At 35.7% G+C, this 17,323-nt stretch overlaps 1 protein-coding gene across 1 annotated transcript in view; it reads left to right on the top strand.

Moving 5' to 3' along the window:
- The first annotated feature begins 13,480 nt into the window (after window positions 1-13,480).
- LOC132034557 (beta-amyrin 28-monooxygenase-like) overlaps window positions 13,481-17,323 on the top strand; it is a 10,620-nt gene continuing 6,777 nt past the window's right edge. Inside the window, exons 1-2 of the mRNA XM_059424956.1 lie at window positions 13,481-14,219; window positions 15,672-15,691. Of these exons, the coding sequence (XP_059280939.1) occupies window positions 13,753-14,219; window positions 15,672-15,691 (487 nt within the window). The 5' untranslated portion in view covers window positions 13,481-13,752. The remainder of the gene's footprint in view (window positions 14,220-15,671; window positions 15,692-17,323) is intronic.

A 17,323-nucleotide genomic window follows, 5' to 3' on the forward strand; every position in this document is an offset into this window, starting at 1 on the left:
GAACCGGTATAAATAGAGTCTAAAACTTCTAAGTTACGTTGGCTCGATTTTTCATTAAAAACGAAGTTATTAATTACTCGTCTGATAAGATGAAAATCGTTAAGGACTAAAGGTCAAGTATAATTCATTTTCGAACAAAATAATGTCAAGACTATTATATGATTGAAGGATCTGTTCTTAAGTCTCTTATGGCTAAGTATTGAAAATGATAGAAGGAGCGTAGACAAAAGAAAGCCAAAAACAAATTTTATAGCATAAAAGGTGTTGACGCCTAATTTTCACGTCATAAAACACGTATTTTAATTTTCAAATTTCCCGATTCCAAGACGGAGTAAGGATGCCCTTAAAAAATTAAAAATTTAAAAATCCCGAGAAAATCGCAAAAATTGACGTTTAATTATTATTTTCATAAATATTAACAATTACAAGAAATTACGAGTTATTTACTTTCACAAACATGATTTGAAAAGAAGATACATATCCCGCTCTGTCTAACTCAGAAAAATTGTTAATTAAAAATGACGTATGAATTACAGCTCATTTTGACCGCATTTTTTCACATTTTTTAAATATTGCTCGGAAGTATATCAATATTGGGCTTGTTTTGAAGCTCGTATTTTAAAACGCGTATTATAATTTTTATTTCATCAAAATATTATTTTACTAGGGGCGTATTAGACTAATTAACCTAAAACTATATAAAAACTATGCTATATTTTTATAAAAAATAAGAAGGGGATTTTATCCATTTGTACCTTTGTTGGTACTATTTGGATAAGGTCTTTTTTGGGGGGAAAGTACGGCTAAGTGGCCTATTTTTGTCTATAGAATTCTAAATGCTTAGTTGGATGATTTTGAAAATTTGAATAAGGATTTTGGGGGGAAAATTACGACTAAGTGGCTTTATTTTTGTATTCTAAATTCTAAATCTTAGTTAGATGATTTTGGAAATATGAATAAGGATTTTGGGGGGAAAAATACGGCGAAATGGCCTATTTTTGTCCATAAATTCTAATTCTTAGTTGGATGATTTTGAAAATTTGAATAAGGATTTTGGGGGAAAAAACTATGGCCACGTGGCCTATTTTTGTCCATGGAATTCTAAATTGACTTGCCTACAAATAGAAGGGATGGACATTAAGAAAAGGGGATTTTTTTTTTTTGGGGAGATTACTTTTTTTTTTTTTGGTGTGGGGGGGAATGTTTTTTAGAGGAAAAAAAAAAAGAGGAATCTTCTTTTTCTATTTTTGGGAAAAAGAGAGAGAAAAAAAAAGTTCAAATCTGGTATCCTAAAAGCTAAAGTTTGATTTATATATTCAAAGCTTAGCAACAAAAGATATACATATAGAAAAAGAGGGGGAAAATTTTTTAAAAGAAAAAGGGGTTTAAAGATTTGTGAAGTGTTTGGTGCTTGAAGTAGATTGAACCAATCCTCATTTTGATATTTAGGTTGCCCCATCAAAAGGTAACCTCTCATTCTATCTTTTATTTTATTTCTAGTTATGATTATATATTTATTACGATACTTGTGTTAGTTAAAAATAATTCTTTGCTAGCTTAGTCTTGTTTGATGATTAAGTGAATATTATGTGAATTTGATACCATTTGAAAAAATGAAAATAAATTAGAAGTTTGATTTAGATAATGTTAAGTGATTTTAGGTTAGTTAAATTGATATCCTTTATTTCATTTCTAGTTATAATTATATATTTATTATGATACTTGTGTTAGTTAAAAATAATTTTTTGCTAGCTTAGTCTTGCTTGATGATTAAGTGGTCATTATGTGAATTTGATACCATTTGAAAAAATGAAAATAAATTAGAATTTTGATTTAGACAATGTTAAGTGATTTTAAGTTAAATTTAAAAATAAGAAAAAAGAGATTCCATTATTTATTTTAAGTTATGATTATATGTTATTTATGACGCTTGTGTAGTTGAAAAGGACTTGTGCTAGCCTAACTTTGTTTAAAAGTGAGTATCCTGTGGATTTATTTTTTTTGACAATGTTAAGTGATTTTAGGTTAATTAAAATTGATAAAAATAAGAAAAATATTACTAATTAGTTTTGACATTGTGTTGATAGTTTAGTGTGATTTATATATATATATATATATATATATATATATATATATATATATATCATAAATTAAAAAAAAAAAAAAAACTTAGTTCTTGTGAGATTGTTACTAATTCATAGCAACTATTAGGCCTTTTGCATAAATTTTTCTTTTATTTATAAGTATGATAACTATGGGCTTGGTTTAAAAGTATTGTAATTCATTTTTTTTTGCTTTTAAATTAAATAATTGACCTTATTCTAATGTTTTGTCCAATATCTTTTGTGATTTTATTTACTTTTGATTATATATATGTATGCTTGTATATAAATTAGAGCATAATTTGGAGCGAAATATTTATTTATGCATTTTTCTATTAGAGTTGCTAAAATTGATTTTTTACTTGATTATATATATGTATGCTTGTATATAAATTAGAACCCTGGATGAGATTATCTCGCCTAAGAGTTGCTAAAATTGATTTTCAAAATTTAAAAAAAAAAACTGTTTAGGCAAATTTAGGATTGCGGGTAATTTTGAGGATTTTGAATACCTTTGATATCATTTTGAACTTATAGGCAAACTTTAGGACTACTATGATTGATTTGAAACTTGAGTTGATGTTTTGTAAACTTGGATTATCATTTTGGGTGAACTGTTTTGACTATTAAAAAGGCTAATGAGTTAACTTTGAGACTTTTGTAAAGATTAAAATCAAGAATTGGATAAAAGTTCTAAAAATATGGTTAACCTATGGAGTATATTAGTATGCCTATAAAAACTATTTTCAAAAACTATTTTCTATACTTAAAAAATATTTTTTCTAAAAATCCTTTTTCTAAACTCGGGTGGGCTTACGTAGTGTTCTACTTGAGTTAACGCCTTCGGGTTTTAACCTAGGTGTTCTAGTCCGAAATCCAAAAAACTTCCAATTTTGGGCAAAACTCTGCCATTTTCGTTTCTTGAAAAAGGAGTGTTTTCGGCATGAATGACTAATTTCTATTTGCGGAAATATAAAACAAAAACTGTTTTTATCACAAGCAATTTATATCTACAAATGCATACTATTAGAACCCGTAGGTTAACCGTATTTTACGGATCCTTAATATCTTGGGGTGCCTAACACCTTCCAGGATCACTGAACCCTTACCCATACTTTGGTTAGATTAGGTTTCTTTTAAAATTTAACCGTTTTAAATGAACCCTTTTCGAATTGGTTTTCCTAATTTCCTAAAAATTAGGTGGCGACTCTAAAACATTATCCATTTAGAGTACCATTACATAGAGGTATATTTTTTTTTTTCCCGATATGATTGACAACCGTACTTTCCCGGGACACTTTCCTTTTTAAATGAGGCAAGTGCAAATGCGAATCGGAAAAAATATAGAACTGCTACAAAAGGCTGAAGACCCGAACTTGATTTACCAAAGCCAAAAGAAAATACAAAGGCTCCCTAACCCTATCTAGTCCTCCGAAGAAAAGTCCGAGTCTCCAGAATCGGATTCTTCGGAAGCATCCTCGGAACTATCATCAAGTATTCATTTGGCTTTTATCTCGAGTTCCCTCGCCTCGTTAATCCCAAAGAAATATCCTCAATGCCACGTCGAGCCTCTTCTAGAGTAAACCTCCGAGACTTCCACTTCTCATACTCTAATTGAAGAACGGACCGAGCCTCAGTAGCCTCAACTTCGTCATGGGCTCGATTCAGATCGGCCTGAGCCTCAGTAGCCTCAATATCGTCATGGGCTCGATTCAGATCGGCCTGAGCCTTTTTCAGTTTAACCTCCAGCTCGGCCTTTATTTCACTCAGAGTATTGAGAACATGGTTAGAAGCTTGGAGTTTGGACTGAAGTCCCACATTATCTCGAATAGAAATATTAAGCTCACTCTAGAGTTTCTCATTAGCCTGGGCCGACTTTCAGCTTTTTCTTGGGCAACCTTCAAGGTTTCCTTCTCGACGGCCCTTTCAGACTCGAGCCGAGTGAACTGCTCCTTCATGTTTTCGGCCTCACCCTTAATGGAGTCCAGTTCCGACCTCAATTGGCGATGGTGGCCTCTAGCTCCCCGAACTTCATAATGATATCAGAGTTCTCATGGGTGAGCCGCCTTTTGTCCTCTTCCAGGGCCTTATTCTTCTCGGCCAAGTCTGCGAAGTCATTTTGCAACCGGAGTTTCTCCTCCTTGGCCTCTTGAAGTTCAGTTCAGTTCGGAGGGTCGAAGGATCGACAATTTGGATCAGCTATTCTTCCTTCTGCTGAAAGAGAAGTTTGAACTTCTCTATTTCCCGACTTTAGGCATCCAATTGGGCTCGTAGGTGATCCACCTCTCGTTGGGCTAGGAGAAAACCCTCATTCTCGAGCACGACAACGTGTGAAGGATAAAACAAAGTTAGGAAGCAACAAATGCTGAAGATTACTCTAAATAAATCTCACTCTTTGGAAGGGAAGAATATTTACCCGATTGGAAGCATGCATGCTCTCGCTAAGAAGACATTGCCACGAGAGCCCGACCATATTTTCTTTGTCGGATTCCGACACGAGAGGACGAAGATAGCTAGCTATCCCTACAGGGCTGGATAGAAAGTCGCAATCTTCGGGTACGATGATGGTTACCGACCTAGTCTTCCTCGGGTCTACGCGTAGGGCCAGGAAGATGTCTATAAGACGGGATCTCGAATCGGATTCTGTGATCCGAGTAGCCCTTCTCAATACCTGCCGAATGGCAAGGTGGCCGAACCCAGAGGCATCTGCCATTGCAACAGGGATATCAGCAGCCGCATCCTTGGGGAATATATGCTCAAAACTCTCCTGCTCCAAAGCTTGAGAAAGAGGGGGAGAGGATGTTGGTTCAGTTTGCTTAGACCTCTTGGCCGTAGGCTCTGCCTCTGGGGGAGGTATCATCCCCAATCTCGATCATCTCAACAGCCCTCAAAGGGATCGAAGTATGAGGAAAATCTGTTAAAGGGGTTGAAGGGTTCTCAGCTCCCTCGTCTGCGGCGAGACCGGCTGTGACGTTTCCTTCCGGGACCTCCATCGGAGTGGTTCCTTCCGCAGTAGCAGCGGCAATAGCAGGGTCCGAGCTAACTCTTGCGACCCAAATATCATCTTCGAGAAGATCTTTTAATCCCCGAACGCTAGATACACTCCCAGCACCCTTAGAGCTTCTCTTCCTTTTAGGGCCCGCTGATGATGGTTTCGGGGGTTTGGAAGATTGGGCTTTCCTTTTCTTCTTTTCTGACTCGATAATGACCCGAGCAGAGATCAACGGGTCCAACTCAAGCTCCAGTGCAATGGAAGTATCTTCTGGTTCGGGCTTAGGGATTGAGGAACCCCTCGCCAAACCTGAAAATGAATACTATTAGTAAGGAAGGGAGATGAACATAAGGAAGAATGTGATGCATAAGAAGAGAGAAAAATGCTTACCATGGTTTTGTGCCACCCACCTATCTCGAGATAGATCTTTCCATGTCCGCTGCTGGTGCGGGTATTGATTTATATGCTCTCCACCTAATTGTGGAAATGAGGTATTGCATCCGGAACCCAAGCAACGGTTGGAATATCGAAATAGTTAAAGGAAAGGTCGGAAGCGTATGAAAATAGAAATGAGCTCTGAGAAACTTAAGTTTATCGTTCCACTGCTTGGGGAAAGGCATAAATGCCGCTGGTATGATATCTACGGTTCTAACTCGAACAAAACGCTCATACCAGCCTCGATCTCTATTCTTGTCAACGATGAAAAGTATAGGGTTCTTCCCTCATTTGAAGAGCTTAATTACTCCGCCACGAAAAAGCCTCAGGTAGTATAGTCGGATCAAATTATGCAGAGTAAATTCCACTTTCACATTGTTTTCCAAAAAGCGGAGGCAAGCCACGATCCTCCAAACATTCGGACCAATTTGTGCAAGGCACAGATTATACGTCCGGCACATATCGAGGATGACTTGGTCTATCAGAGGGTCGAGCTTAAAGGTAAAAGGGTAAGTGTAGACATTTGAATACCCCTCCTTGAAGTCGGTGACTTTATCATCATCACCGGGTACAATGATCTCTAAAAGGGGGTTGTCCCAACCACAGTTAGTTCGGACCCTAGGGAGGTCCGTTGCTTTAATCGACATAGGGTAGCGCCTGACGTCGTAACCTCTGTCAGCCTTTTTTTACGACCGTCTCGACAACAAACTCGTTATCGAAATGATAGCTCGAAGATGTTATGCTTAGCCTAGGGTTCGAAGGAACTGGCTTGACCAACGGCCTTGGGACTGGCCAAAACCTCGACATTCGAAGATGGAGAAGAAGCAGAGGGAACGTCCTTTAAATTAGAGCCAGTGTTTTTTGCCATTTTGAAGCTTTGAAGATAAGAGTATGAAGTATGAAGTTTTGAAGACCAGCGTATGAAGGTATGAAGTTTTAAAGACCAGCGTATGAAGTTATGAAGGTCAAAATATGGAGCTATGAAGATTTGAAGAAAATTTTCCAGGAAACTAAGAAGACTTCGAAATCTCAGGTGAAGTTTCACAAAAAATCTCGAAGATTCAGAATTGTCGAAAGAAAATCTAAAAAGAAGCAATAACAGAGCAAGAAATTCCGAGAGTAAAACAATCAAGTGGTGAAAAGTAAAGAGTGAAAAGTGAAAATGACCGGCCTTTTATAGAAAGGAGATAATAAATTTTGAGGCGGTTACGATTTGACAACCGAAGGGGCGTCCAAACAGGGGAAGACACGTGTCTGATGTCAGAGGGACGTGACCTGATAAGACGTCTCTTTTCCAGCTTGTTTCAAAAGGAAAGCTTCCAAAGGAAGGCACCGAGGTTATCATTCCACTTCCCATTACTTCGGTAATCTTTGGACCGGGAAGTGTGGGGACTATCTGTACACGATAAAAATCGAAGAAAATTGTTGTTGTTTCTAGATGGGCAGTCGGAGTAAAAACAAGATCGCTAATACCTCAGGGTACAGTCGGAGTCCGTGATATCGGTGATCTGCTCAATTGGACATCGAAAACCGAAGGAATGTTAACAGGCGGAGAGACTCCGAGCCCGAGGGAAAGACACTTGACATAGGTTCGAAGGATCCGTTACGAGCCAGGTCACGCGCCACCAATTGAGCCATAATTTGCACTGACATCCGTACGAAATCTCTGACATCCGTACAGAGCGCCATTTTTATGGATTTTAGGGTTTTCTTAAAGGGCCTTTTTAGGGTTGTACAAAGGCCCATCTATTGTTTTCTATAAATAGGGGTGAACCTCCTTCATTATAGGGCTAGTTTTCATACACACTCATACTTGTAATCTGAAAATTATATATTGAAGCTTCCTATTAGTTTGGCTCGGGATAGTGGCGGTTCTTTCCAAACCTGACCAAATTCACAGAGACGAACATCTTGATTTCTTAAGCTACTTTCTTTCTCATTCACTAATATATTGCTTATTATCGCGTATTGCTTTACATAAATCACTAATCAAACCACATATCCTTTAAACCACATATAAATTTAATTGTTATCGTTTTAAAGGAAAACAATGTGTAAAATTACTCGAGTACTCAAGATGTAAGAATCGGACCAATTTGTGCTAAACAATTCATAATTGTAACGCGCCCTCGCTCAAAATCATTTTGGTCACTTCATATTTGTCTAATCACCCAACAATCTTTTTAAATTTATAAAGAGCGTGTAAAAGCATGGAAAGAAATATATACTTACAAAACAAACTATTTTTTAGAAAAAAAAAATATTGACAATGTTTTGATAAACCAAGTTGACCAAAACAACAAGATCGGTTTATTTGAATTGTGTTCAAATTCAAGAAATTACACCTCGTAACCTTAAAAATGGGTGATTTTGAACTTTTGACCCCCATTACTTCACGGGCAAACCTTTAAGTTTAAAAGTAATAATTTAATACTTGAAGTTCTGCCTATAAGACAAATTATGTAAAAAATTCAAGACCTACCCACCTTCAAAGTCATTTTTGTAGATGACCCATTTAAATTGACTATCATTCAATATGTTTCAACTGCAATCATTCAAGTTTGAACAAGTTTAAGTAGGTTACACGAGGAAACGACATAAATGGCCCCTTAACTATGAGGGAAGGTTCAAAATAGTCGCTTAACTATGAAATTAATCGTTTTTGTCCTTTAAGTTTGCCACAAGTTAACAAATATGGTCCCTTAACTTTGAGGATATGTTAATAATAGTCCCTTAATTATACACTTAACAGTTTTGATCCTTTAAGTTCGCCAAAAGTTAACACTTTCAGTCTTCGGCAAAATATTCATCGAACTTTGTTATTAGATTTGACGGGAACTATGAAAAGAAAGGGAAAATTAGCGAGAATTCACATTTAGAGGTAAAAAGGGCCAAATACATCAAGATATAACAGATGGACGTCTGTCGATTATAGTGCAAAACTGATGAAAAACTAACGGACTTGATAGTGTCAGAGAATAGTATCTCGGAACACAAAAACCAACTGACTCTGTTAGTTAAAACCGAGGGAGTCCATCGGCTAGGTAAAATACACTAAGACTGTTTTGTTTTGAAAACTCGGTATAAAATAAATACTTGCATTATAGTGAATTGTTCTTGAAAATAATTTTCGCGCAGTTTTTCCCGAAAATAATCGGCCAAGGTCCGTCGATTTTCGTAAAAAAAAAATTTATATAAAAATCGTTGACTTTCCGATAGTGACCCTCGATTTTATCCGTCAATTTTTGTCCACCCATTTTCGCTTGTTTTTAGTAGTGACAATTTTTGTAGTTTCTACTATCTCTAATTTATTTCTAAAGTCTGATGTATTTTACTTAGCCGATGTATTCCCTCGATTTAACCGACAAAGTTCGTCAATTTTAATGTTCCGAGACACTATTTTCTGACATTATCAAGTCTGTTGGTTTTTCCTCGGTGTTTACCTATAATCGGCAGATGTCTATCGGTTTTTTTCCGAGGTAATTATCCTTATCTTTAGTAATGTGTACCTCTAAATGTGAGTTCTTGCTAATTTCCCTTTTTTTTCACAGTTCTCGTCAAATCTAACAAACATAGTTCAATGACAATGACTATTTTGCTGGAGACTAAAAGTGCTAACTTTTTTGCGAACTTTAAGGACCAAAATTGTTAAGTGCATACTTAAGGGACTAATTTTAACCTATCCTCATAGTTAAGGAATCATTTATGCTAACTTATGCAAACTTAATGGACCAAAACTGTTAATTGCATAGTTAAAGACTATTTTAAAACCTATCCTCATAGTGAAGGACTATTCACGTCGTTTGCTTTAGGTTACACATTTTGGAGTAAATTTGCCATGCCTATTGGTCGGTTACCTTGTGTAAATGGCATTCATATCCCAGCTAAAGCTGACCACAAGTTGCAATTACAAAATGTCTGCAAATAAATGTCTACTTTGTTCAGTAGCGGACTCACCAATCACTAAATTTTGCAGAGATAAGAGCGCGAGCCACTGATATATTCTGGTGGAGAATAATAACACATGGAACTAACTTCATAAAATATTACTGAAGCATATTGATTGAAGTTTCAAGTATTATTCACTTAGTGATTTAATGGGATTCTTTGTTTATGTTTCATCGGCCAAATTTAATTACCGACAGTAGCCCAAATATATAAAATGTATATATCGACATGTATATTATAAGTATAATATGTATATTATACGTCATCTAACATATGTATAGCATATGTATATTTAAGAATAAATATACAAAATCTATACATTTGCTTGCTATTTTGTAAACTAAATCACCCAAAATATTAGGCTGTAATTATTAGTTTAATATCCCCTGGTGGAGAACAATAGCACATTTGAAACAACTTTTTTTTTTTTTTAAAGGATACAAAACTATTTGAAGACTTAAGGTTGCTTCTTATTTTAATTTTCTTTCCAGAACAATTATTGCTAATATTGTTAAAAAAATAAAGTAATCTCGACACCTCAAGTGTTATTGCATGTCAACCTTACAAGGTGTTTAATTTAACTATCATCATCTAGAGTCATGCTTTGGATGAAACTTTTTTTTTAAAAAAGCGGCTGTTATAAACAAACTTATAAGCCAACAAAAAAAAAAAAAAGTTGGGGTAGCTAAATTTTTAGATAAAAAACGGGCGGGGAACAATTATTTTTTGAAATTATTTTAAGACAAAATGTCTTATAATTCGAAACAAACATTCAAAAAAAAGTCGAAAACAATTATAATTTCTGTTTTATAAAGCCAATCCAAATGGGCTCCTAGTCTGTGGTAAAGTTTTAGGTCCATGATCTCTCAAGAACTCGTTGAACTTCTGACAGGTCACAACCTCATATTATATTATACTTCATCCGGTTAAAAAAGAATGTCCACTTAATCTGTATTTTTTGGGAAAATACATGGTGTGACCACTAGAAAAAAAAAAGGCCCAAAAAGGCCCCATTTTAAGCAAATGATTCGAATTGACCGTTCCACCCAAATTAAGGCCAAGCGCTAGCCCAACCCATTCACTATTTATGGCGATTAAAGTCACCACAAATCAAAATGTCGCCACTAAAGATCGACGAAAAAAATTCATATTGAGCCTTCAAAAAAAATTCCAAAACATGTATAATAGTTGTATAATTATTAAGTATACATTAATTATTTATTTATTAAACAGAAATTATACATCAATGATACATTTTCTAATTAAACGTTGATTATACATTTATTATACACAAATTATACAACAATGATATATTTCTATACATATAACTTTAGGGAGACATATTCTATATGATAATGATACACTTTCTATACGTATGATACATTTTTTTTTTATGCATATACAGTTGTGATACATATTCTATACAATAATGATATAGTTTCTATATGCATGATACATTTTCTATATATATACAATAGTGATACATATACAATAATGTTACGGTTTATATACATATGCTGAAATTAGTTGAAAATGGCTAGAAAATGGAATTATATATTTGAAAATGCTAAAAAATGACTTTTAAGATTAGCAGCACCGGGTGTCAATAGTTTCACCTGGATGGCTATTTGTGTCCTTTTCCCTTTATTTTTTGGTTCAAAAAGAGTATCCACTTACTAAATCAAGAAAGAATTAACATTGCTTTTCCAAATTTAAACTTATTAAATGTTAAGTGATCAAATCTCAATACCTATTTAATCAGGGGCATTTTATTCGAATTACCTATTTTTTGAAGTTAGTATTTTCTTAAGGAGTGTGCAAATGGTTAAATGAACACTCTTTTTGAACCGTAGAGAGTATGGATTTAGAAGATGGATAGAATTAAATAGGCCAAAAACATAAATAGCCCCTTAAACTTGACACTATTTTCCATTTAGACACCTTAACTAATGTTTGTTCCTATTAACCACCTGAACTCCATAAGAAATGTGCCTATCCAACACAAATTTAACAAATCAAATCAAAATTGGTATGTGAAACTCACTCTCTTTTGAAGTGGCAGCCTAGACACGTAAAACACTTTTTTTTTTTACCACAAATAAAACATTTCCATGTCAGCCAAAAGAAATAGAGGTAAAATAAAATTTAAATAAGAAAGAGAGACCAAAAAAAACCTAACCATCCAAAGAGAGTGTGAGAAAATGAAAGTAGGTGATGGTCGAGAATCCATCACCGGCACTCCGGCAGAAAGGAGTTGTGTGTCTCCTACCCCCGCCCCCCTTTTTTTAATTTTTATAAATCAAAGCTGAAGAAAAAAGTGGTGCCAGCTGAGATGTGATAAAGGAAGCGGAGGTGGTGGAAGCGGCAAAATCTAAAGAAGAAGAAGGTGGCGGTGATTATGGTGGTCGCTGACTAGATATGGAAAAGGCCCCGATCAGTATTCCCGAACTTTCAAACCTTCGTTTCTTCACTCTTTTCCAGAATTACTTAACTAGATGCCTATCAATTTTAATGGAATCGGTTGGGTTCGTGTTGCTTTGATTTCATTGTCAATTGCACGAGCCGACATTCTCCAAAGTGAATTTATCTTTTATTGGTGTAAATTAAACTAGAAGGAGTCAGAAGACATTTTTTTTAGTTAGAAACATCTCAAGGAAATTTTCTTGGAGCAGAAGAGGTTTATAATGGGTGGCATTGACAATGGCAGGAGAAACTACCATAAGAGGAAAGGAAAGGCTAGGGAGAGAGAAGAGAGAAGAATAAATAAATAAAAATTAATAGTAATTCTCTTGGCTTTTCACGCACTCAAAGAAGGTGTATTACACTTGCGCGCCAGCAGTTAAGTATAATGGCACATTTTAAATATAGATCAAGTGTTTAATAGGAATAAATCTTAGTTAAGGTGTCTACATGGGAAATATTGTCAAGTTTAAGGGGTCATATATGTATTTGGCCAATTAAATAATTAAAAGGAACACACCTCGATCGAGAAAAGAAAAATCACGATGAGGTTTGGCCACCTCGTGAACTTAATTAAGAGATGTAGTCCTTATTCTATGGATTGATTAACTTGCTAACTTGACATATTTGATATCGACGTATCATTCAAGGTAGCTGGAAGTATTAGATTAAACGCCTAATTTTGCACGTAAAGTTGTCTGGTGACTATATAAGAAGAAAGACAAAAGGTGAAAAATCGGAAAAGGGAAAGATATAAAGTAAAAGAAATTTTTTAAGTTCAAACGAAATTAGTTGTGTTAAGTTCAATTGGAAGTGACATATGGATAATTTTAGTTTACTTTTAGCCTTGTTTACCCTCTAATGCGCTTCACAAAAAGTGACTAGTGTACAATTGAATAGCGTACAATTTTTCTGTCACGTCATCATTAGGAGAATATTACTTCTGCCGGGAATAACAATAAAAGGAGGTAAGAGATTACTCGCAAAATATAGAATGATTTTTTAGGAACAACTTTAAGGGTAAAATATATTACCCCTCGGTCCTAGTTTATGTGATATCATTTGAATAGACACGGAGTTTAAGAAAGAAAAACTTTTGAAATTTATGGTTCAAAATAAGTCTTAGATATTTTTTTCTTTTTGAAAAGGAACTAAAACAACAAGAAACTAGCCCGAAACTAAGCGAGGGAATGAGACTCCAACAACATCTCCTGCAACACACGAAGAAATGTTAGAAGGCACTTGTGAATGTCATTCAAAGCGAGATTCTTAGATATTTGTTTGATTGTAAATCATCTCATAAAGTTAAACTGTTTCTAAATATAGAAATGTGACCTTTTTTTTTTGTACAGACTAAAAAGAAAAAAATGTGCCACACATAAATTGAAACGCAAGAAATAGTACATTTTATCATCTATTTTTAGCGGTATATATAGTCAAGAACATTAAAGACAAGAAGGCACTTCATAATTCTTCTCCTTCACCCACCTGGGCCCTCTCTCTATTAACCACTATGCCAAAATTTTATATTATAAAATATTATGGAGTCTTTATCAAAGAGAACTAGGCTTCCGCAAATATTGAAGTTAGAAGAGAAAAGATCATTTCTCTTTCTGGTTCAGAATTAGTGTATGTGATAAAAAAACAAAATAGGAGAGGTGTTTTTATATACACCACAGAATTCCAAGAGCTAGCAGCTTTTGTAGAACGTGCTCTTACAAATTAGAAGTGTTCCAAAAGAGAGAAACTATAGTAACACCTATTTATATTCAACAACCAAAAAAAAGAAAAATCAGACTACAGTCATTCTCACACATGGCTACAATGGAAATTCCTACATTACTAGTCATAATTTTCATAATTTTCATAATGATAATTAGAAGGAAGAAAAAAACACTGAATTATCCTCCTGGAAGTTTTGGATGGCCATTTCTTGGAGAAACACTGGACTTTCTTCGAGCAGCAAACAAAGAAGGAAAGCCAGAAAAATTCGTCAAAGACAGAATAGAGAAATACAAGTCTAAAATATTCAAGACTTCATTAATGGGTGAGAAAATGGTGGTATTGGGTAGTGCTAGTGGGAATAAGTTTTTATTTAGCAATGAAAACAAGCAAGTCACAGTTTGGTGGCCTGTAACTATTAGGAAAATTCTAGGAAGTTGTTTGATTACTACCGTTGGAGATGAAGCCAAGCTCATGAGGAAGATGATTTCTTCTTTTATTAGCCCTGATGCGTTTTCAAGACTATATATCAAAGCCATGGAAGTTGTTGCCCACGACCATGCCAAAAATACCCTCGAACTATTGAAAATGGTGCAAAAATACCCTCCATCCACCTTTCAGCCCCCAAATACCCTTACCATCCACCTATCGCCTAAATACCCTTATTCCTACGTAATATTCTCATTAGACACGTGGCATTTTTCACATTGGTTGGGCTTTATAAAATTAATTAAACTAATTGACGGGTAACCAGTACCCCCCGCCCCCACTCCCCCCACCCACACTCCCACCCCGTGAATTTTTTTTTTTTTTGAAAAAAAAGTTGACTTGTTTGCACCCCACCCCGCCCCCGCACCCCTACCCCTCCCCCCCCCCCCGACGCAAAAAAATTAATATTTTTGAAAAAAAAAGTTTTGACGTTTTTTTTTTTTTGGGTTTTTTTTAGCTGGGATTTTTGGGAGGCGTAAGTGGTGCGGGGTTTGGGAGTCGGGGGGAGGGGGGAGGGTGCGGGGGTGAAAAAAAAAGTCAACTTTTTTTTTCGGTGAGGGAGGGCGTAGGGGCGGGGTTTGAGCGGGCGGTGCAAAAAACCCCAAAAAAAAAAACGTCAAAACTTTTTTTTTTCAAAAATATTAATTTTTTTTACGTCGGGGGGGGAGGGGGGTAGGGGTGCGGGGGAGGTGTAGGGTGCGGGGTGGGGTGCGAAAAAAAAAATTGTAGTCTACACTTGTGCCTTTTAGATTTTTTGGTTGAAAATATCACCATGTTTTTTTTTAGGGTGAGATATATTTTTTTGGTAACTCAATTACATTATACATTTTAATTTATCAAGACATTTTACGTACTTGTCCTTTTTTCTAGGAGTTGAGAAGCATAACAATATTTTTTTTGCACCCCACCCCGCACCTCACACCCCCCCCCCCCCCCCCCGACGCAGAAAAAATTAATATTTTTGAAAAACAAAGTTTTGATGTTTTTTTTGGGTTTTTTTTCAGACCCCCCCCCCCCCCCGTCAAAACCCCCACACCCTACGCCCTCCTCCTTCCACCGAAAAAAAAAAGTTGACTTTTTTTTCCACCCCCCCGCACTTACGTTACGCCCTCCATAAAATTTAAAAAACCCAAAAAAACGTCAAAACTTTTTTTGCATTGGGGGGGAGGGGGGTAGGGGATGGGTAGGGTGCGGGGGGGGGTGCAAAAAAAAAAGTCAACTTTTTTTTTCAAAAAAAATTTTTTTTACGCGGGGGGGGGGAGTCGGGGGGGGGGGGGGGCACTATCTTTCAATATTGCAAAATTAATTAGTTTAATTAATTTTATAAGCCAACCAATAGAAAAATGACACGTGTTTAATGAAAAGATCTGTTAGTGATAAGGGTATTTTAGACCCAATAGGTGGTGTATAAGGGTATTTTAGACCAGTAAAGGTGGATGATAAGGGTATTTGGGGGTGAAGCGATGATGGAAGACATTTTTGCCATTTTAAATGGTTTTGAGGGTATTTTTGGCCCTTTTCCGTTTTAAGAATTATTGGGAAGGTACGTAACACTTGCATTATTCAGTATTTTAGTCTTGTCAGAGATTTATATGCTAGTTGAAAATGTAACTATCTTCTGATGCTAGAAAATGTTATTTTATTTTATTTTTATAGTATTAGATTGAGCCAGCTTGAATGGGACAACATAAACAAAATTCTTATAGCTGATCTCAACTTATTTGGGACTAAAACGTATTTCTTGTTATATATTGTTATAGGGCCTCCATCACACACCCATAAACTTCCTCTCGTCCATCCGTCGAACCTAAATTATGAAACATGTCACGGCCCAATTCGTGAATTGTGATGGCACCTACACTGTCCCCGCAGGTAGGCGAACCATTCCCAAATCGTTTTAGTCATTTATAAGAATTATGCGGAAATAAACAATGATTTAGCTAACAGATTTAAATTATATAAATAATAAGTGCGGAAGTAATAATAACCCCAAAAATACGTCTGGACTAGTACAAGAGCCACTATTACATAGATAGAAGTCTAATAGAAAGTACAAATCTCAAATATCAATACTGTCTCAGGGATACAAAGTAGACAGTTAAATGCAAAGAAGAGTCTCCGAGTTGCTGATCTAGCAAAAGCTCACCTTGGAATCTACATCGACGACTCAAATCGCTCTCGAGGGACAGAGACGGAAACTAGTAAAAAAGACCTTTGCGCTCGAAGGAAAGAGTACAACAAGAGTAGCATCGATTACAAAACAACAAGACTCTGTGAGTAAGTATCATAGGCCGACAACAATTAGTTCACATATATTAAGAAAGAAATCAACAAGTAGGCAGATAGGCAATCAATCATACTCACACATCACAATATCATAATAATCAAGGACTTCCACTCGCACATACGTCATTCAGAAACTCACTTTCCAAGTCATAAGCCTAGGTAAAGCTTCTAAACCACAAGTCTGTTGAGTCTCAATAATCTCAAATCGATAATCACAAATCCCAGTTCTGAACCTAGGCAGATCACTAATTAATCTACAATCTGGTCCAGTCCATAATCAGATCCATGCCGCAACAATGGTACAAACAAACCATACCAAATCAGAAATAAAGAGTCATATGATGATGCAGGATATAATGTAATGATGTGTAATGCAATGCACTTGCCAAATATCTCAAACCTGTACACATATGCTAAAGGCATTTTTCGCACGATAGTGATAACCCGCAGGGAACCTATGGTGTCTATGTACCACTCGCTCCGGAACATACCTCGGATCACGAGCCCACTAAGCCCGAACGGACCTTGATCACGGTGCACAAATAAGTCACATCCTCACCCCCCGTCAAACGTGTCTATACATATCTAAGGTAGGCCACATCCTCACCCCCCGTCGATATACCTTATATATATATATATATATATATATATATATATATATATATATATATTGTATGCAAGATGAGTACTCAAATATAGTTTAAGTATAGAAACCTCAATTTGTAACATCAACACAGATGTAAGTGATATGCTCAAATTACACCTTTTATTAGCGTAAAGCGGACGATGTCAAATATAGTAACCCAACAAGGTTGGGGTCAAATCCCACAGGAATATGGTATGAAAAGGTTACTAAAATCGTAGAATGCTTTATTTAGGTCTAACTTTG

The sequence above is a fragment of the Lycium ferocissimum genome, chromosome 10, assembly GCF_029784015.1.
Source record: "Lycium ferocissimum isolate CSIRO_LF1 chromosome 10, AGI_CSIRO_Lferr_CH_V1, whole genome shotgun sequence".
Lineage (NCBI taxonomy): Eukaryota > Viridiplantae > Streptophyta > Magnoliopsida > Solanales > Solanaceae > Lycium > Lycium ferocissimum.